This window comes from Tachypleus tridentatus, chromosome 6, assembly GCF_004210375.1.
Source record: "Tachypleus tridentatus isolate NWPU-2018 chromosome 6, ASM421037v1, whole genome shotgun sequence".
NCBI classification, from domain to species: Eukaryota; Metazoa; Arthropoda; class Merostomata; order Xiphosura; family Limulidae; genus Tachypleus; species Tachypleus tridentatus.
This window is the reverse complement of record NC_134830.1, coordinates 53,604,195-53,626,540: the sequence shown is the minus strand read 5'-3', so window position 1 is coordinate 53,626,540 and position 22,346 is coordinate 53,604,195. Positions and strand designations below refer to the sequence as shown.

The 22,346-nt window shown below is 34.3% G+C and overlaps 1 protein-coding gene across 3 annotated transcripts; it reads left to right on the top strand.

Moving 5' to 3' along the window:
* Positions 1–6,036: 6,036 nt before the first annotated feature.
* Positions 6,037–10,855, top strand: LOC143252530 (uncharacterized). Of its 3 annotated transcripts, none has more exons than XM_076504813.1 (3): positions 6,037–6,182; positions 6,638–6,725; positions 10,340–10,855. In XM_076504813.1, exons 1-3 carry the CDS (start codon positions 6,180–6,182, stop codon positions 10,678–10,680), a joined length of 432 nt encoding a protein of 143 aa, XP_076360928.1. In that variant the 5' UTR covers positions 6,037–6,179; the 3' UTR covers positions 10,681–10,855. The 3 variants fall into 3 exon arrangements, with proteins under 3 accessions (XP_076360928.1, XP_076360929.1, XP_076360927.1); XM_076504814.1 differs by lacking the exon at positions 6,037–6,182 and adding an exon at positions 6,297–6,542; XM_076504812.1 differs by lacking the exon at positions 6,037–6,182 and having other exon boundaries at positions 6,300–6,725.
* The last annotated feature ends 11,491 nt before the right edge of the window (positions 10,856–22,346 follow it).

Sequence of the window (22,346 nt, the reverse complement as noted above, 5' to 3'; positions counted from 1 at the left end):
TGGTTATTTTTCTGTCTCTCTGTCCATATCTTATAATTATTTTCTGTCTCTGTCCATATCTTATGGTTATTTTTCTGTCTCTCTGTCCATATCTTATAATTATTTTTCTGTCCCTGTCCATATCTTATGGTTATTTTTCTGTCTCTCTGTCCATATCTCTTCCATATTTTCTTTCATTTTTTTCTTTTTCTTCTCGTTTTTGTTTCTTTCCTTTTCTCACTGTTTTTCTTTTTTTTTCTTCAATCTCCCTTAGAAAGAGCGTTTGATGTTCTCCAAAATGGGGTGTCAAATGACCTCTTAACCCCCATGCCCTGTGAGCATGACTACAGTATTACTTAAGCAGCGTGGTTATAAGCGTGTGTGTTTCTTATAGCAAGGCCACGTCGGGCTATCTGTTGAGCCCACCGAGGGGAATCAAACTCCTGATTTTAACTTTGTAAATCTGAAGACTCACTGCTGTCCCAGTGGGGGACAGGTTATAAGCAACTGAATGAGTTAAATGTATAACATAAGACACTTGCATTGATGAGACTAGTAACTTTGAAAGTGAAACAACAAATGTTTAGCAAAATTTTTTCGATTAAGTTTTCGTTTCGGTTTATTGACCACCATACTCTATTTTATTTGAATTCTTGATGACGAGAAACCCGCTTGAAGTAAAAATATATCTCAGAACAGCTGGTATGGGTAATAACACTTTTACTAATAAAGCAGAGAACAACGTTTCAGGTTAACCATCTTGTATTTAATAATGGTCTTACGAAAGACCTGAAAATAACATGAACAGGCAATACATATTGATAAGACAAGTTCCAAAGCACTTGACTTTGCTTCTACACGGATATTTTGTTGTTTACTTACGCGAGTTTCAAGCTATTTAATGTATTGTTTTGAACACACGAAAGTTGGTAAACAACTCATGACGTTTCCTATCAGGGAGTTTTAATATAGATGTAGAAAATGCTGTTAATTTCAGGTTTTGAAAAACATTTTCACTCGGTATATAGAAAAGCTTTACGTAAAAAACTCAAACAACAGATTTTTCACGTTCAGAGATTTTTAAATTTGTAGTACACAATGGAGAAAGGATTGGGCAATAAAGTTAGAGAGAAAAACAAACAACATTTATTGTCCACATAACAAAAAAATCATAATAACACTGGCCGTTTATCACAAGTATTGGAACAATTCATTTAAATGTAGTACTTAGATATCGGGTGCCTTTATATTGATATTTATAATAACATTATCGTTGTATCGCAGTGTTTGTTTAGCATGTAACTAACCTTTTGATCAACACTTCGTTTGCAACAAGTTATATAAAATGGAATGAATTAAGGTTTACTTATTAAAGTCGTTTCAGTTACCCATGTATTGTTTAATTATGTATATATCTTTCAACGTCAGGCATTTTGTTTTAGTTTAATACGATTGATCTATGAAGATCTATATTTGGACGGAGAAGTAAACGACTTAGACCACAGTAAAGAAATGCCTCAGGACATTGTTACAGAGATGATTCAAACTGGTAAAACGTGGTCACGTCCAGGTAGACAAAATCATTTTCTATTGTTAGTCTTTTTAAATATTTATAATAACTTTATATTTGTTCTAAGTAATAAAATTAGTTTACAAAATTATATCTTTTATTTTTCTTTTGTAATACATTTGTTTGTTTGTTTTTTTAGAAAAAAAATCCACGTCAGATTATCTGATTTTTCTACCGCGAGGAATAGAACGCCGGATTTTGGCGTTGTAAGTTCATATACCCTCACTGCTATATCATTTCACCAGGGGGACATTTGTGATGTTTCATCATATGAATCCTCGGAATAAGGAATTTCTGTTTTTCTATACAAACCCATATAGGTTTACCAATAACGAAGAAATTCAAATTAAGGAAATTTGGTGAATAATCAAGATATTAGGTACTGGATTACGAACTTGAGGGTTTATGGTTCGCAGTCGTTGTCTTAAAATCGCGATGAGCGCTTTAGGGACATGGAAAACTTTACCATCAAAACCCACTAATTGAGTATAGAAAAGTCCCAAAGCTGGAGATGGGTACTTTTGTTACCTCTATTTTAATCTATAAACGGTAATGTGGAGACAGCATACGTGCAACAACTTTGCTCAAATACGGTAAACTAAGAAAATATTAATGACGTCACCTATTGGGGACATTACTTTTAATGGCGATTATTTTGCTTGTTTGAATATATATATATCAACTAATTAAGCAAAAATCTGCCTATTAGAATATCTGTGATATTATCTTTTTATACTAAGCTATGATAATTATATCTTAGCTAGGTATTATCAAATTAAACTGTTCAACTCATTACGATATCTTAACAACATCTAATGTTAAAAGTTTATTTTATTCTGTCTGAAAGACGTTTCCTTCGAGTTCTCATTCATATTGTTTATTCCAAGTTACTTGTGTATGTTAATCCGATTTATAGTTACAAAAGATACATCCTCTGAGAAGTTTGTTTTTCACTTCCACACCTATACTAATAGTCTTTCGTGATTTTTCTCCCAGTTTTTAGGAGCATACAATCAGTTTCAGTTCATAAAAGTTAAAGCGTTAATGATATTTAAGAAAGGCTAGACATTACAAACTGTTGGTGCTGCAACAGACGAAGGAAAAGTACATCTCAGTTCTCACTGAAGTGTACGAATTGCATATGTTAATAAGGACGTCTCAGTTCTCACCAAAGTGTACGAACTGCATATGTCAATAAGTACATCTCAGTTGTCACTGAAGTGTACGAACTGCATATGCTAATAAGGACGTCTCAGTTCTCACCAAAGTGTACGAACTGCATATGTCAATAAGTACATCTCAGTTGTCACCGAAGTGTACGAACAGCATATGTTAATAAGGACATTTCAGTTCTCACTGAAGTGTACGAACTGCATATGCTAATAAGGACGTCTCAGTTCTCACCAAAGTGTACGAACTGCATATGTCAATAAGTACATCTCAGTTGTCACTGAAGTGTACGAACTGCATATGCTAATAAGGACGTCTCAGTTCTCACCAAAGTGTACGAACTGCATATGTTAATAAGGACATTTCAGTTCTCACTGAAGTGTACGAACTGCATATGTTAATTACTAATAATTTTATTATTTTAAGTTTGAACTGTTTCAAATTCGCGCTCTGTTCCCCGGGCGACGATCCGTTATAAAAGTGTTATTCCAAACCCACTGTTTTGTTGGAGTAGCCTAGTCTTTTTTGCAGTGGGCGCTGTTTATTAGTTGTTTTTCCTAAAAGTTGAAATTACGGACGACTATTGCAGATTCCCCATGTGAATCTTTATGCAATTTTCCGAAACAAGCAATACTGAAAACACTATTTTTCTACCGGCTTCTGCAATCTCACACACGTTTTCATGACCAGGTGGTTAAGGCACTCGAATCGTAATATAAGGGTCGCGGGTTCGAACCTTTGTCACACCAAACTATGCTCGCCTTTTCAATCGTGTAGACGTTATAATGTAACGGTCAATCCCACTATTCGTGGTGAGTAGCCCAAGAGTTGGCGGTGGATGATGATGAGTAGCAGCCTTCTCTCTAGTTTTACACTGCTTAATTACGGACGGCTAGCCCAGATAGTCCTAGTGTAAGTTTGCCCTAAATTCAAAATAAACCACGCACGTTTTACAGCAACAGCGTTTCTTGTCTTTGTTCCATATCGATATTTGTTTCACAGTCTTTCTTTCGAGATTAGGCCTGGCATGGCCAAGCGCGTAAGGCGTGCGACTCGTAATCCGAGGGTCGCGGGTTCACGCCCGCGTCGCGCTAAACATGTTCGCCCTTTTAGCCGTGGGGGTGTATAATGTGACGGTCAATCTCACTATTCGTTGGTAAAAGAGTAGCCCAAGAGTTGGCGGTGGGTGGTGATGACTAGCTGCCTTCCCTCTAGTCTTACAATGCTAAATTAGGGACGGCTAGCACAGATAGCCCTCGAGTAGCTTTGTGCGAAATTCCAAAACAAACAACAATCTTTCGAGATTTTAGTAAACTGTTGTAGAGTAGTATCCTGTATCTGATACATGGATCATAATATTTTAATAAACTGTTGTAGAGTAGTATACTGTATCTGATACATGGATCATAATATTTTAATAAACTGTTGTAGAGTAACATACTGTATCTGATACATGGATCATAATATTTTAATAAACTGTTGTAGAGTAGTATACTGTATCTGATACATGGATCATAATATTTTAATAAACTGTTGTAGAGTAACATACTGTATCTGATACATGGATCATAATATTTTAATAAACTGTTGTAGAGTAGAACACTGCATCTGATACATGGATCATAATATTTTAATAAACTGTTGTAGAGTAGGATACTGCATCTGATACATGGATCATAATATTTTAATAAACTGTTGTAGAGTAGGATACTGCATCTAATACATGGATCATAATATTTTAATAAACTGTTGTAGAGTAGGACACTGCATCTGATACATGGATCATAATATTTTAATAAACTGTTGTAGAGTAGGACACTGCATCTGATACATGGATCATAATATTTTAATAAACTGTTGTAGAGTAGGATACTGCATCTGATACATGGATCATAATATTTTAATAAACTGTTGTAGAGTAAGATACTGCATCTGATACATGGATCATAATATTTTAATAAACTGTTGTAGAGTAGCATACTGTATCTGATACATGGATCATAATATTTTAATAAACTGTTGTAGAGTAGCATACTGTATCGGATACATGGATCATAATATTTTAATAAACTGTTGTAGAGTAGCATACTGTATCTGATACATGGATAATAATATTTTAATAAACTGTTGTAGAGTAGCATACTGTATCGGATACATGGATCATAATATTTTAATAAACTGTTGTAGAGTAGTATCCTGTATCTGATACATAGATCATAATATTTTGATAAACTGTTGTAGAGTAGCATACTGTATCTGATACATGGATCATAATATTTTAATAAACTGTTGTAGAGTAGCCTACTGTATCGGATATATGGATCATAATATTTTAATAAACTGTTGTAGAGTAGCATACTGTATCTGATACATGGATAATAATATTTTAATAAACTGTTGTAGAGTAGCATACTGTATCTGATACATGGATCATAATATTTTAATAAACTGTTGTAGAGTAGCCTACTGTATCGGATACATGGATCATAATATTTTAATAAACTGTTGTAGAGTAGCATACTGTATCTGATACATGGATAATAATATTTTAATAAACTGTTGTAGAGTAGCATACTGTATCGGATACATGGATCATAATATTTTAATAAACTGTTGTAGAGTAGTATCCTGTATCTGATACATAGATCATAATATTTTAATAAACTGTTGTAGAGTAGTATACTGTATCGGATACATGGATCATAATATTTTAATAAACTGTTGTAGAGTAGTATCCTGTATCTGATACATAGATCATAATATTTTGATAAACTGTTGTAGAGTAGCATACTGTATCTGATACATAGATCATAATATTTTGATATTCCGCTGGCAGCCTTAAATACAATATTTCAAATAATGTCGCTTTTGTTTTTAGTTTGTTTGTTTTTCAAATGTAAATTGTATTTTCACTGTACGATAAAACTCCAGTAAAGTTATTTTACCCCACAAATCGTCTTTTGTTTTAGATGAAAAGTTGTACAAAATCTTAGAACTTTCAAAAGGTTACTAGAAACTGAGTTCAATTTAGTTTGGAATTTGTTGTTTGTTATTTTTGTCCTTATTGTAAGTTTGTTCCCACACCCTCCCACTTGTTACATTAGACTGTCTGGCTGTCTCCCTTCTATGATATTTGCTTCCATCTCTACAAAACTACGAACGTAGAAACATTACAGATCACTTATTTCAGACGTAACTGTGTTTTGTTTATAATCATAACCACAAAATGCAAGGAACTGTGCTGTTCATGTCTTATAGCATTTAAATCTTAATCAAGTTAATCTCTGTTTAGTTTCACAAGGAAGTTTAACACAATTTTAACTAACCAATCAGGTTCGATTTGGATGTGACGTTTTACTTAAGTAACTTCCTGGAATAAGAAAATAAGCAATGTGTAAAGTCCGTTACTCGAGTGTTCAAGAAACAGTTGCTAAATAATCTTTTTTCTTAGGCAAAGATAATGGTAATTATCTACATAATTCTAATAATGTTAGCTCTATTATATTATTCATAAACGAAGCACTTGCTGTGGCAAGGTAGATGTTTTTAATCCCAAAATTGTTTCCACATTTTCAATTTTGTAGCTATTTGAGTTCATTTTTGATCTATTGTTCTAGAGTCCGTGCATGTCTGTCATATCAGACTTAGTCACTGGTCAGAAATATTAGGTGTGCTCCTGATCATATCGTATAAAGGGTAAAGTTGTCGGGGTAATTACTGATCATGTTATTTGAAGAACAGCAAAATAACCACAAGCAAGTCACAAAGATTGCGAGGGACATCTCCCCCGTGTGAAAATATATATTACTGCTTAGGGCTTCTGGTATCAAACAGAGTGTCTTTCTTGAATTTTTTGTCGGTGCTTAAACTATAATGAAAGAAACGTATCAAGGAATTTATTTATTTTCTTCTATTCAGTTGCGGTTGTTGCTACTCTGGTGCCTGGCGTGGGGCGCTTCAGGAGTGAAAAATGAAATGGCTTTAAAAGTTAAAATGAAAAATTACGGTAAGCAGAATGGTTTATTTTGTGTGAATTATTAAGAAATGTATGGTTGTTTTTGGTTTTTAACAACGTTTCATCACAACTAGTGGAAATCATAGAGTAATGAAGTATTTTTATATAAGTTTATTAAATAAATGTGGCAGTAACTTTTTGACACACCAGTGGTTAAACAGTTAGTGTTAACTGAATTTACTTGGTTTGATTTCCTAAACGAATATTCGAAAGAAAGTTTTTTAACTGCAAAATAAAATTAATCTTAAATGGTTAAAAAGGATATAAAGTTCTGTGTGTGATTAATCTGGGTTAACTTTAACTATTCGTGTATAACCCCCTACTAGTATAGCGGTAAGTCCACAGATTTACAACGCTAAAATCAGGGATTTAATTCCCCTCGGTGGCCTTGCTATAATAAAATACATACACTCTTAGTTCCAGACATTTATTATGACAGTGTAATCACCTTCTAAAATTCTTTTATATCATTTTGTCCACTAGAGGGATACCCAGAAGATTGTATGCATTTTTGTGTTATAAAAGATATTATAAAAAACTCAAATTTACCCTTAAATTTTTTACCAGATTTATCATTAGTGATTTTACGAAAATATTTAAAGAATTGTTACATGTACCCTAGAGAATGTTTAATACAGTCCTTAGAAGGCTGCTCTAAAGATTACATATACTCTACAGTGTATTTAACAACATTGTATGTATTTTCAGAAGGCTTTTATAGATATTACATATACCCCACTGCGTATTTAACAACATTGTATGTATTTTAGACGGCTTTTATAAAGATTGCTTGTTCCCTAGAAATTACTTAATAATATTAGATGTATCGTTAAAAAAGTTCTGAGAAAAAATGGTGCTCTTTTACAAGTCTTAAAAGATTGTATGTCAGAGCCTTTATAAGGTTTAATGTAATCATACAAAGTTCTGAGAAGAATGTATGTTTTCTCAGTGATTTTATATAAAGTTTGAATATTTTTCTAGAGAGATAATGAGAAGTTTGTGTGAACCTATATAGTTTTTTTTTCTTTTACGTTTGGCCCGGCATGGCCAGATGGTTAAGGTACTCGACTCATAATCCGAGGGTCGCGAGCTCGAATCCCCGTCACACCAAACACGCTCGCCTTTTCAGTCGTAGGAGCATTATAATGTGACGGTCAATCCCATTATTCGTTTGTAAAAAAGTAGCCCAAGAGTTGGCGGTGGATGGTAAAGACTAGCTGCCTTCTCTCTAGTCTTACACTGCTAAATTAGGGACGACTAGCGCAGATAGGCCTCGTGTAGCTTTGCGCGAAATTAAAAAAACCAAACTTTTTAAGTTTCAGTGTGTTTTCAGAAATATATCACTAAGTTTGAATGTTTTAATAGAAGAATAATGGCAAGTTTTTATGTCTAAGAAAGATAATATAAAGTTTGAGTATATCGATAAAAAGATAATATAAAGTTTGAGTATATCGGTAGAAAGATAATATAAAGTTTGAGTATATCGGTAGAAAGATAATATAAAGTTTGAGTATATCGGTAGAAAGATAATATAAAGTTTGAGTATATCGGTAGAAAGATAATATAAAGTTTGAGTATATCGGTAGAAAGATAATATCAAGTTTGAGTATATCGGTAGAAAGATAATATAAAGTTTGAGTATATCGGTAGAAAGATAATATAAAGTTTGAGTATATCGGTAGAAAGATAATATAAAGTTTGAGTATATCGGTAGAAAGATAATATAAAGTTTGGGTATATCGGTAGAAAGATAATATAAAGTTTGAGTATATCGGTAGAAAGATAATATAAAGTTTGAGTATATCGGTAAAAAGATAATATCAAGTTTGAGTATATCGGTAGAAAGATAATATAAAGTTTGAGTATATCGGTAGAAAGATAATATAAAGTTTGGGTATATCGGTAGAAAGATAATACCAAGTTTGAGTATATCGGTAGAAAGATAATATAAAGTTTGGGTATATCGGTAGAAAGATAATATCAAGTTTGAGTATATCGGTAGAAAGATAATATAAAGTTTGAGTATATCGGTAGAAAGATAATATAAAGTTTGGGTATATCGGTAGAAAGATAATATCAAGTTTGAGTATATCGGTAGAAAGATAATATAAAGTTTGAGTATATCGGTAGAAAGATAATATCAAGTTTGAGTATATCGGTAGAAAGACAATATCAAGTTTGAATGTGTATATAGAAAGATAATACCAAGTTTGACTGTATCTGTAGAAAGATAACCGTATGTCTGAATGTATCTATATAAAGATAATACCAAGTTTGAGTGCATCTATAGAAATATAATATCAAGTCTGAGTGTATCTACAGAAAGTGTGTCTGCCTGTGTATATCTCTAGAGGGTATAAATGAAGTTTAGATGAATTATTAGGGTTTTCATGTATCTTTGGAGATTATTTGAGACGGTGCATAACGCAACATAGTTTTTAAGATTCAACGTCTATATTATAATATAGAACTGTACATGTGAAGATTGTATCGATCCTGAAGGCAGTTCCTTCAACTTTTTATATATATTTCGAATGGCGTTGGAAGTTGTTGGAAATCATAACTATGTATACTAAACTGTTTTGATTATTTACATTTTAAACTTTGGAGCTTTGCCTTCATTGACGAAAATCACCGCCATCTTATCGCGACTTTTAAACACATTCACAACGCCTGACTATGAGATAGTTGCGCATTGGTTGTTGACAAGGAAGCAGAAACTAATAATTTTCCCGTTCCCTTGTGATGAAATTAATTTCTAATTTGTTTTTCACTGCAGGAGTTTGTTTGACAACAAAGCAACGTGGGGCTATCTGCTGTGTCTACCCGATTCGAACCCCGGATTTTACCGTTATAAGCCCATAAATTTACCACAGCTACCCCCTTCAGAGACCTAATTCGTGAGGCTAACATACCATTCATATCTTTGGTTGAATCTATTATTCACTTTCTTTGGATCTCTGACTTGCTTGAATTCACGAGCTCGCTAATGTACTCGTGCGATTGCACGCTGTCCTTAACACAAAGATGTGCACCATTATTATTTTATTTACGGTTGAGCGAATCAGAGTTAGCACGTGTGATAACCCTGCCCTCATTTCCCCACGACGAGCAAACTTTTATATACTTTATATAACCTTTCATGCCCTAATTATTAGGGACGGGAGGATGGGAAGTTATATGGATTTTAGCTTTTCTCAGAAAGAGTGCCGTCGATTCAACAAACAATACTGTTTTCTTCAATGCACTTTTACCGCCACAATTATGAATTATCCAAGGGTTTCAGTTAGTATCCTTTAATAAGAAAACGTTTATTTAAGACACTCAACATTTCCACATTATTAAGGCATTTTTTCTAGAATATGTAATAAATTGGATTTATCCGATATTTCACGAATAAAGATAAATTATATAATCAGACATATTTATTTGGCAACCTTAATTAATTTACACGAAAATATACTTGTTTATACTACATATTAATTCTCTAAATAGGTGAAAAACTTTGTATATTTGTTACTTGTTTTCTATAGATATAATATCTGGATGATAAATATAAATGGCAGGTGATTATAAACCAATTATTTAATATATATTCTGTACAGTGCATGTCCATAATACAAGCGTATTACCACTAAAATACGCAAATGATGATGTCAAGTGCCCGGATGGAACCACATGTCCAGATGACAACACATGCTGCGAATTTCCTCCTGTTATTGGACCCTACGGTTGTTGTCCCCTACCCCAGGCCGAATGTTGCACTACAGGTCCTTTCTGTTGTCCTACACTGAATACCTGCTGCGCGATGGGATGTTGTCCACTGCCACAAGCCACGTGCTGTAATGAACAAGACACTTGCTGCCCTTTCTTATACATCTGTTGTCCCGGAGGTTGCTGCCCAAAAGGAACAATCTGTGGTCCTGGAGTGTGCTATATGGCGTGAAATTGTTTATTTCTAAAAGTTACATATCGCCAGATGATTTTGTTTAGATAAGATACTAATACTTTTAATACATTTAATACATTTAACATTCACCAATTATTAATAGATGTCTGATTTGTTTCTTTTTTTAGATACATCTTGATATAGCTTCAGAAATAAAACTGCTGCTCCGCAATCTTGGGTGTAATAAATATTAGCCAGCGAATCATATGGATTTTTTATAGTTCACTATAGTGGTGTAATATCGAACCTGGTTATCCAAACAAAAACAATTATGGTCAGACAAAACACACATTATAGAGCTAAAGGACTTAAGGAATGGGACTTCTTAAACTGAGGGTTACTTTGAATGTACTTTAGTTAAAGGACCTAATCAGAGACCTATTAGGATTCTGACGTGGCTGTCTCTAAGTTTGAACTACTAATCAAAGGAAAGGAAATCAGCCAGTAGAACCCGATGCCACAGCTAGCTATACTCTTCAACTCTTTTTCACTGAAACTGGGGATTTTGTTTAGTAATATGACGTCTCGAACCTTGGGCAGTTTGATCCGAGTCACTTCCGGCCTAGTTGGGTGTCAGGTGTGTCATAGTGGTTACCTTTTTTGGACTGCGAATCCGAAGGTTCATGGGTTGCACCTATTTCCGTAAAAAAAAAAAAAAAATTCTTCGCAGCTTAGGGATGTGGGTGTGCTATAATAGTGACAGTCAAAGCCTACTATCCGGTCAGACAAGAATAAGTTTACTAGTTAATTTTCCTGTAGGCCATCCATCATTTCAAAATTAGGGTCAGCTACATGCAGATAGCTTCTTAGCTTTGATCAGAAATTTTTAAATAAATTGGATCAGTAATATTAATAACATATTTCATATTGTAACAGACATTTCGAGTTTCAGCAAGCGTCAGTAGTTTATTTCTAGGATTTCATCATAAGACATATTATATAGTCTACAGAAATCATGTGTATATGTGTATTTTTTCTGATATACAAAGTGTGTCATATACCAGTCGAAACACTATTCAACAGAAAATGTGGCTCATCAAACGATATGATCTGGTTAGACACTTTATAAACAACGTTTCTTAAACATTTTCTGAATATTAACATTTGCCTTTTATCTTAATTTCTTGGTTCGTTATGCTACTAATACGTTCGATTAATAAGGTTCTTTAAGTAATCGTCAAGTAGATTGCTTCATTCATTGGACCGTTGACTCGTACCCTTATATGTTCAATTAATCAGGACCTACAAGTAACATTCGTATGGATTTGCTTCATTCATTGGACCACTGACTCGTACCTCTATATGTTTGATTAATCAGGTCCTACATCTAACCTTCGAATAGATTGCTTCATTAACTGAACCGTTGAGTTTTATTATTTTCGCTTCCTTCAACGCATTTAAATGTAGTGTAAGTACTTCAACAGAAGTACTTCGCTAAGAACCAAAGTGTGGTAGATTACTGTTTATTCGTTTATATGTTCAAATTCAAAATATTCTCTCGAGGTCACTCTAATATGAAGTAATGACATACAAAGTGACCATTGAAAAAGTATATTTGAAGATATCTCTGCCCGGCATGACTAGGTGGGTTGAGGCGTTCGACTCGTAATCTGAGGGTCGCAGGTTCGAATCCCGATCGGACTAAACATGCTCGCCCTTTTAGCCGTGGGGGCGTTATAATGTAACGGTCAATCCCAATATTCGTTGGTTAAAGAGTAATCCAAGAGTTGGCGGTGGATGGTGATGACTAGCTGCCTTCCCTCTAGTCTTACATTGCTAAATTAGGGACGATTAGCGCAGATAGCCCTCGTGTAGCTTTGCGCGAAATTCAAAAACAAACAAACAAGATATCTCTGATTTTTTAAAATAACTGATCTGTTTAAATAAAAGGTAACACGAGCACTTCATTCCACTCGTCAAGTGAAGTGACACAGTATTCTAAGGACAGCCTACATCTTCGTATCTTCTGTGTGTGACTTAACCTTTTACCAAATAAAGTAAATCCATAAGGGCAAAGCAGTATAATGTTCGCCAAGACGTACATTACAACTGGTCAAACCCTTACAACAGGAGTTAACTCAAATTCTTGTTGATCTAATTAGAAATGAATATCCAATCCCCGGAAAACACAGTTCATAGTTTTTAGTGAAAGGCAACGAAAACAAGTAAAACAGGTCTACGTTTAAATCTATAACAACAAAATAAAAGCTATTGAAACAGAAAAAATTGTAGACATTGTATACAGCACTAGACTAACGTGAAACAAACACGACAGTGAAATCAAAGTTAAAGCCACATCTCATCTTAATATGGTAGAAGCTATACGCACATTAAAAAACAACAACAACTAAACTCTTTATATACAAAACACTTGTATGCTGTAACCACAGAAAACAATTGTTTAACTCTGCTAGACACAAAGCAATAAGAACAATAACCAAACTACCCGAAGGTGTCATTAACAATACTATCATCAGGAAACCAGGTGTTTTCACCACAAGTGTAATATCCGTATTCTAGGATGATGGATACTATATAAGTGGAAAGACATTTAACCCGAAGTGAATACACTAGGGATGCCCACAACCTTAAGTGACTCATTCAGTCAGGGGTGTTACCAAAGATGGGAGGTTAGTTACAAACAAGTATCGAGATGGAAAAATAAACCATATCCAAAAAAGATTCACCCTAGGCAAAATAAAAAATAAAAGCATGAACAAACGAAAATTTCAGTCTTGAAGGAAAAGAGGAGTTCCTCCCAAGAGCTACAATCATTCCTGAGTGACCAGTCCTTGTCCTTCCTTGTCTTCTTCTACGTTCTCTTCAATCTCAAAACATTACCTCTAGGTTCCATTGCTCTCTTGTGTATTTTAAACTCCAAACCTAAGTTTATTCAATAAAATCCTTTGGATGAACATGAACCCTGTCTCTGAACACTCATAGAGGGGGGGATACCGTTACCACAAACTTTGTCTTCTCTACCTTTTGTTTGTTTAACGATGATAGGATAAACTTGGGGGTAGTAATGTAATATTCTTTGTGATCTCGGTTTGTCTAATGGGATATAACAAATAAAAAGAAAACAAATTTCCATGGAGTACTAATTGTCTACCGTAAACAGCATTGAAGGAAACTTATTATACATCATAAATGTTTATGATGTATAAATAATATAGGATAAGTATTACTTTATTACAATATTAATAATTATTAGATAAATGTTAATTTATTATGAATCATTAATTGTTATGATGTATAAATAATACAGAATAAGTATTACTTTATTACAATATTAAGAATTATTAGATAAATGTTAATTTATTATGAATCATTAATTGTTATGATGTATAAATAATACAGAATAAGTATTACTTTATTACAATATTAAGAATTATAAGATAAACGTTAATTTATTATAAATCATTAATGGTGATGATGTATAAATAATACATGATAAGTGTTGCTTTATTACAATATTAAGAATTATAAGATAAAAGTTAAATTATTATAAATCATTAATGGTAATGATGTATAATGATACAGAATAAGTGTTGCTTTTGATGGAATCACAGGAACTAAAATGTAAAAATGTATTATTTGAAAGATTGTTTAGAGAGACTATTCATGATGAAACTTTGAAGACGAAAGGCGGAAGACTTTAAAAACGTCGTCCTCTTCAGTTGTGTCTTCACAACAGGCAGTTGCTGTCCTTTATACAAAGTTTCATCATGTAAAAACATATTTTTCTCTCAAAGTACCAGATTCAAAGTTACAATTACATATATAAAGAAGGCAGCAAAATAATTTTTGTCTATAGAATCACCTGATGTTCCACACTTTTTATATAAACTTACTTCGTTTCTGTCTCTACTCACAAAACTTTGCATTTATTCAGAATTTGACAGTTGAATTTATTCGACAATCTAATTATAAGACACATATTTTGTATAGTGACAGCTTGACTACAATTAATTTCATAAACTTTTATTTTTAACTACGACATTAATTTTCTGCTCAAAATCAATACATTTCAATCCAAGCGTTCACATAAGTGGGTTACATACCATTTTATTCTTGTTACATCTAATTAGCGAGTTTAGTTCAAATGTTTTGGATTCATTCTATGGTTGTTGTGGCAGGTAACTAGCGAGTTTACTTCAAGTATTTTGGATTCACTCTATGGTTGTTTTTGCAGCTAACTAGTGAGTTTATTTTAGGTGTTTTGGACGCACTCCATGGTTGTTGTGGCAGGTAACTAGTGAGTTTATTTTAGGTGTTTTGGATGAACTCCATGGTTGTTGTGGCAGGTAACTAGTGAGTTTATTTTAGGTGTTTTGGATGCACTTAATGGTTGTTGTGGCAGGTAACTAGCGAGTTTATTTTAGGTGTTTTGGATGCACTCTATGGTTGTTGTGGCAGGTAACTAGTGAGTTTAGTTCAAGTGTTTTGTTGAGCTTTAATGATATTTTATTTTCTCTTAAAACTGGAAGTTGAAATAATTGGTGCTTATACACATTTTCCAAGTTTGTCATACTTCTCTTATTAACAGCAGAACTTTCAAGTTTGTCATACTTCTCTTATTAACAGCAGAACTTTCAAGTTTGTCATACTTCTCTTATTAACAGCAGAACTTTCAAGTTTGTCATACTTCTCTTATTAACAGCAGAACTTTCAAGTTTGTCATACTTCTCTTATTAACTTTCACAACAAAATCCAAAGACAAGGAAATAAATTTATCTCATTGAATCAGTTTATAGACATCATACACAAGAGTGATTGGTTTTCAAAACGAAGCCTTAATTATGACTGTAGAATATCAAAACCTTAAAATACTTTATATATAGTCTGTTGGAAAGATTAATTCACGTAAATGCATGCAGTATTCCAGTAACCATTGAAACGTACAGTTCTTCTCAGAATTTTATACCGTCTCGTCTGGATTTTATGGTCTCTTAAAGTTTCAAGAATAGATCGAAAAATCACGATATTGAAAAAACTATAGCTTTTCGTAAAACCAATAACTATAGAAATATATATAAGAATAGGTGAGAATACTCTTTTTGAAACAAAAAGGAAATTCTGTAAAAGTCAAAGAGCTTTGGAACCACTGGTGCACAAGAGAATTCTTGTGTGCTACGAGATCTCAGCAAGGACAAATGTATATTAACTGTCATTTGTTCCAAATGTCTGCTGTTGTTTTTTCTCCCCTTTTTGATAAAATTATCTTCAAATTATTTGTCATATTTTTTATGCCACTATTGGAAAGGTCATTATGTTTTAAAAAAACAAGAGAAAACAATAAAACCATCTGTCTTCCAACCAAGATTAAATATCGTTTTCTCGTGTGTTTGTTTTTTGTTGTTTTGTTTAACCAAAAATGATTGTTTGTGTTGAATTAAGCACAAACTTACACAATGGGATATCTGTGCTCTGCCCACCACGGGTATCGAAACCCGGTTTTTAGTGTGTAAGTCCGCAGATATACCACTGTGCTACTGGGAGGCAACCAAAAATAAAATAGCCGTTTTGAGGCGTACTGTCAAGATAGTACAAGAGCGACACATATATAATCTTTGATTTGTGCATCGTATATTGTTGGTCGTTTAACTCGCTTATGTTCTGTGTTGTTATATACTTGTACTCGTTTCTAAACTGAAATAATACAAAGGTTAATAGTAAGTATCATATGTCTCTCAGAAAACTAGCTTCGGGCTACACTATAAAGAACAGTATATTCCCGTAGCGCTTGAATTTTATAATTTCTGCATAAATTGAAATATTCGAGTGCTTTCCATACATAACATAATTCTAGAAATACCAAAAAAGTAGCTGTAAGCCAACCAAATGGATATAAAGAAACATTTTAAGCAATAAGAAAAGTTTTTATGTTATGTGTTTAATACAAGTCGACATTTTTACCAAATGTATATAGAGAACTGATTTTAAAGCATGTTCGAAACAAAGTTTCGTTTTTCTTTCTGGAAAAAAAATGTAAAAAGCAATACTTTATTTTGGGTTTTAATAAACTGAAGTTATCTGAAACACATGGACTGTTCTTGTGTTCCTGTTTTATATAAAGCTATTTTAGAATATTTCCTACTTGTGATTTTACTCATTATCCTTTTACTTTTGTTTCCCAGTTGAACTTTCTTTTCAAGCAAATACGTAGGACCACCAGATTCCACTTTTAGTTTTCTTCCAGTGACAACGAGAGGTGTTTTGTTTTATTACTACGTGCTTACCGTTATTTTCTGTTTAGCATTTCTTAGGGCAACCATATTCCAGTTATGATTTCCTTCCATTAACCTTTAGTGTCAGATTGGCACATATCGATGTGCAGTCAAGCAGTTAGAGTGCTCTGACTGTAAATCCGAAGATTTCTAGTTAAAAACCGTCACCGGAAAGAATTGTTTCGTACTTTGAAGTAATTTCGCGAAAACTTATACACTAGCTATCTGTAAATAGTCGTCCCTAATTTGGAGCAAGAGGTAAAATAGTTAGTCATTAGCCTGACCAACAAATCTAGAGATGCTAGTATCTGTTGGAACAGTTAGATTTACTGTCACTCCTATACTGTTGTCTGTTGGAACAGCTAGATTTACTGTCACTCCTATACTGGTGTCTGATGGAACAGTTAGATTTACTGTCCCTTCTATACTGGTGTCTGATGGAACAGTTAGATTTACTGTCACTTTTGTGCTGATGTCCGATGAAACAGTTACATTTATTGTCACTCCTGTACTGATGTCTGATGGAACAGCTAGATTTACTGTCACTCCTATACTGGTGTCTGATGGAACAGTTAGATTTACTGTCCCTTCTATACTGGTGTCTAGTGGAACAGTTAGATTTACTGTCACTTTTGTGCTGATGTCCGATGAAAGAGTTAGATTTATTGTCACTCCTGTACTGATGTCTGATGGAACGGTTAGATTTACTGTCACTTCTGTACTGATGTCTGATGGAACAGTTAGATTTACTGTCACTTCTGTACTGATGTCTGATGGAACAGCTAGATTTACTGTCATGTCTGATGGAACAGTTAGGTATACTGTCACTCCTATATTGGTGTCTGATGGATCAGTTAGATTTATTGTCACTTCTGTACTGATGTCTGATGGAACAGTTAGATTTATTGTCACTTCTGTACTGATGTCTGATGGAACAGTTAGATTTATTGTCACTTCTGTACTGATGTCTGATGGAACAGTTAGATTTATTGTCACTTCTGTACTGATGTTTGATGGAACAGTCGCTAATGTCGACGATACACGACAAAATTAACAAAATAAATCTACGAACTATTCTCCTCACATAAATAGTCGCTCTCCACCTGCATAGACTCGCCAGTATTTTATTCCTTTAAAACTGATAAAAACAGTATCACATATTATTCAATCGTGCCAGTAAGAACAATGGCATCCTTCACATTAATGGGTAAGTGTTAAAAAATATGAATTTTTGTTGCTGGCTTTTTAATACTTTGTTGTTGTTTTTTAAATTATGGCCTGGAGTTATAATTTTGAAAAAGTAAACCAAAATGGTACACGAGCCTAAAACATTTGAGAACTGTTCTAGAATATGAGTTATTAATTACACTAGGTAACAAAATTTTTACTTTTTCTTGTTCCTGGCAGAAAGTGTTATATCCAAATTGCTTATGCCTATAGTAAATGGAAAAGACCTATTTTTCTCTTCAAACTTTGCTTTTGTGACCTGGGAGCGTATAACGAAAACACGATGAGAGACTATATTTTGGGGCTGATACATGATAGTGACTTACATTACAGTCGCAAATCTCGAAAAACTACTCACTTCTAAACATTTTCGTATAACTTTAGTATAAATACATGTAAATCTTGATTCATATGTTGTTTTATTCAGACCTTACGTAAATGAAAATGTGCAAATTTGCCCATTTTTACATAGAAAATAAGTTAATTTCTAAATTTCATTATCCAGGTCACAAAATCAAACTTTAAAAGGAATAATGGCCATTTTCTGTACTTTTACAATATAAGCAATTAAAAAATAACACATACTATCCAGGAACAAACTTTGTCTTATATAGTATGATTCTTATGCTTTTACAATAATTTCAAAACTATGAGGCGTAATTCACTTATGTACTTAAGTACTCTTCTCGTGTTCACGACTTAGGTCTTCCGACGAGGCAGCAGTAAGTGTTTGGTCTTATAACGCTAAAATCCGCGGTTCGATTCTTTGAAAGAATAGAATATATCTATTAAACTCCTGTGGGTTTTTGACGTTCTCACGCACCGAAAGTAGCGTTGTCTTAAATGGCAAAACTTTCCAAGATATTTTTATCCTGTAGAATTTAAATACCTCTAACGTTTCATTTAATGTAATTAAAACAATAATGTAGCTCAGTAGGCAAATTAAATTATAAAAAACATAACGTATGTTTTGACATATTTAATTTAAACTAAGAGAAGTTTTCAAATATCACAGAGCCAGTTATGCAACAGACAACAAATTATTACAAATTTGGTTTGGTTTGGTTTGAATTTCGCGCAAAGCCACATAAGGACTATCTGCGCTAGCCGTCCCTAATTTTGCAGTGTAAGACTAGAGGGAAGGTAGCTAGTTATCACCGCCCAGCCAACTCTTGGGCTACTCTTTTACCAATGAATAGTGGGATTGACCACTACATTATAACGCCCCACGGCTGAAAAGGCGAGCATGTTTGGTGTGACGGGGATTCGAGCCAGCGACCCTCGAATTACGAGTCTAGCACCTTTTAAATATTTATTTTATATATATTTTTTGTAAATTGTTTTCCAGTAATGCACTGCGTAATTTACAGGAAAGTTACGAGAGATTTCTGAAAAATTTGGTTTTGCCCGATACTAAAAGAAGCTAATACACTGTTAGTTAGGTTCGTTTAAATAATAGAAAGATTTGAAGAAAAATAACACTGCACAACAAAGTTTTTGCTTCTTGAACACTGTTGGGTGTTCCTTGTAGATTTTTGGCTGCTGATCACGAAAATCACATCCAAATTTGACCATCAGTTCCGTTTCATCGCAGTCTTCAGTTTTGTCATGTTTCTTCTTATATTAGTGTCCAAAAATTTCCTGAGCATGTCCAGGTCAGGTTGGAAGCTGTACTGTAGAAGTATGCAGCCCGGGCATGCCTGGGCAAGCCGGAGCCAGCTTGACACTGTCTCAGCAGGCTATAAAAGTGGCTTGCATACACAGATGCTGCTCATTGGATTAATATAGACCTTATAGTGTGTACGTATTATTTCAGAATATAGCATTGATTCAGTAGCACTGTAACAAGTAAGTTAGATGTTATAGACGTTTCACAGGACGATTGGTGTCGGTCAATATGTCTCGTCAATGTTGTAACAGCCGCGATACATTCTGCTATATTTGTGGCGAGTATACGCTTGTTCGGCTGTAAAATTGGTGATCAAGGCTAGGAATGGGCACCTCACATTTGTTGTGTGACATGTGCTGTCTGTCTGGGAACTTGGCTCAGAAGCACTCGAAAGTCAATGGCGAGAACAGAAAGACCATGTGACGGACTGTTACTTCTGTTTGACTAATGTGTCCGGTTTTTCTGCCAAAAACAAGAAGTCAATTGAATACCCTAATCTGCCTTCAGCAATGAGACCCGTGCCACATGACAACAGTCTTCCAATTCCGAAACCACCAGAGGAATGGACCTTAGATGAACCAGATGAAGAAACTGCAATGCAGGGAACTGGCAGTGACATTGATCTGGATTTTAAACCGTGCTCCTCAGGCGATCCACATCTCACAACGCAGTCAGATTTAAACGATCTGGTCAGAGATTTGGGTCTGTCAAAAGTAAAAACCGAATTGCTGGGTTCGAGACTGCAGGAATATTGTTTGCTGTCACCAGGTACGAAAATTTGACATAACCAAGATGATATAACCAAACTCTTTGCACAAGTTGACATTCTCTGTTTCTGTGTTGACATCGAAGGATTGTTCTCTGCTTTGGGTTGTGACCATGACCCGCAAAAGTGGCGTCTCTTTATCGATTCATCAATGTTAAGCCTCAAAGCTGTTCTGTTACACAATGACAACGTTCACTCTTCGATACCTGTTGGCTATGCAGCACACATGAAAGAAACCTACGAGAACATGGAAATGTTGCAGAAGCACATCCAGTACAGCAAGTACAAGTGGAATATCTGTGGAGATCTGAAAGTCGTTGTTCTGTTACTGGGACTGCAGCTCGGCTATACAAAGTATTGTTGCTTCATATGTGAATGGGACATTCGTGCCAAAGAGTCACCTTATTCAAGACAGAGCTGGCCACTCCGTAAAAAGTTAGTTCCAGGACAGAGAAATGTGACGCATGAACCGCTTGTCGATCCGGCAAAGATCTTTTTTCGTTATTTAAGACAGATGTTCCCAAGAATAACTGAGGCCAAGATCAAAGAGGGCATATTTGTTTGCCCTCAGATCAGACATGTTATGAGTGACAAGCGGTTCGAAGATCTGTTAGCTGGACCGAAAAAGATTGTCTGGAAAGCCTTCAAAGACGTTGTTGACAATTTTCTTGGCAATTACAGAGCCCCATTACATTCAGCTGGTAGACAAACTTCTCAAAGCATACAAAACAATGAAGTGCAACATGTCACTCAAGATTCATTTCCTCCACTCACACGTGGACTTCTTCCCCGCAAATCTCGGTGCTGTCAATGACGAACACGGTGAAAGGTTTCACCAGGACATTGCTAGAATGGAAAAACGATATCAGGGTAACTGGAATCCGTCAATGCTTGCTGACTACTGTTGGATACTGCAACGTGATGCACCGGACATTGAATACAAACGAAAATCAGGAGCAAAACACTTTTACTTATGTTGAACTTAACAGCGTATTAGAAACATAAACGCAATTAAATACGTTATTGCCGGTAAACAGTTAACTGTCTATTTCTCAGAGTTCCTACGTAATGAAGCAAAACCAAAACTATATTTGTGCATACCCACCAGTATACCTGTCACAATCAGCAAAAACTTTTCAAAAACGTTGTTATGCAGTGTAAGTTATTCATTTTACGTTGAGAAAGAACGAAAGTTACATTTCAAAAGCAATATGTACATTGCATTTATTTCCTTTTTTAATAGTTTTCTTCGTATTAGATAACGTACAATAGATGGCGCTATACTTATTACCTTATAGTTATTTTCATACACAATTATAACAGAAAATCGTAAAACTTAGCTTCTTGTTACCACGCACGATCTACCATCGGACCCACACAAGGCTACATGTCTTAGTAGCTGTCCCTAATTACAAATTGATGAACTCTAGGATCTAAACAATGTTATATGTCTTAATAATTCTCCATAATTACAAACGGAGGGACCATAGGACCTACACAACGTTATGTGTTATCATATCTATTCTTCTTTATAAACTGATGGGTCATATGACATACACGAGGTTAAGTCCTAACAAAGTGATAGATCATGAGACCTATACAAGATTATATATACAAACAAGTCTGCGTAATTACAAACTGATGGATGATAGGACCTACAAGAGGTTAAGTCCTAACAAAGTGATAGATCATGAGACCTATACAAGATTATATATCCAAACAAGTGTGCGTAATTACAAACTGATGGATGATAGGACCTACAAGAGGTTAA

Excerpts from the sequence above, each read along its gene's own strand:
- LOC143252530 (XM_076504812.1), top strand. The coding sequence starts at position 6,593 with ATGAAAGAAACGTATCAAGGAATTTATTTATTTTCTTCTATTCAGTTG. Across the intron at positions 6,726-10,339 it reads AGTTAAAATGAAAAATTACG|TGCATGTCCATAATACAAGC; the intron begins GTAAGCAGAATG and ends TATTCTGTACAG.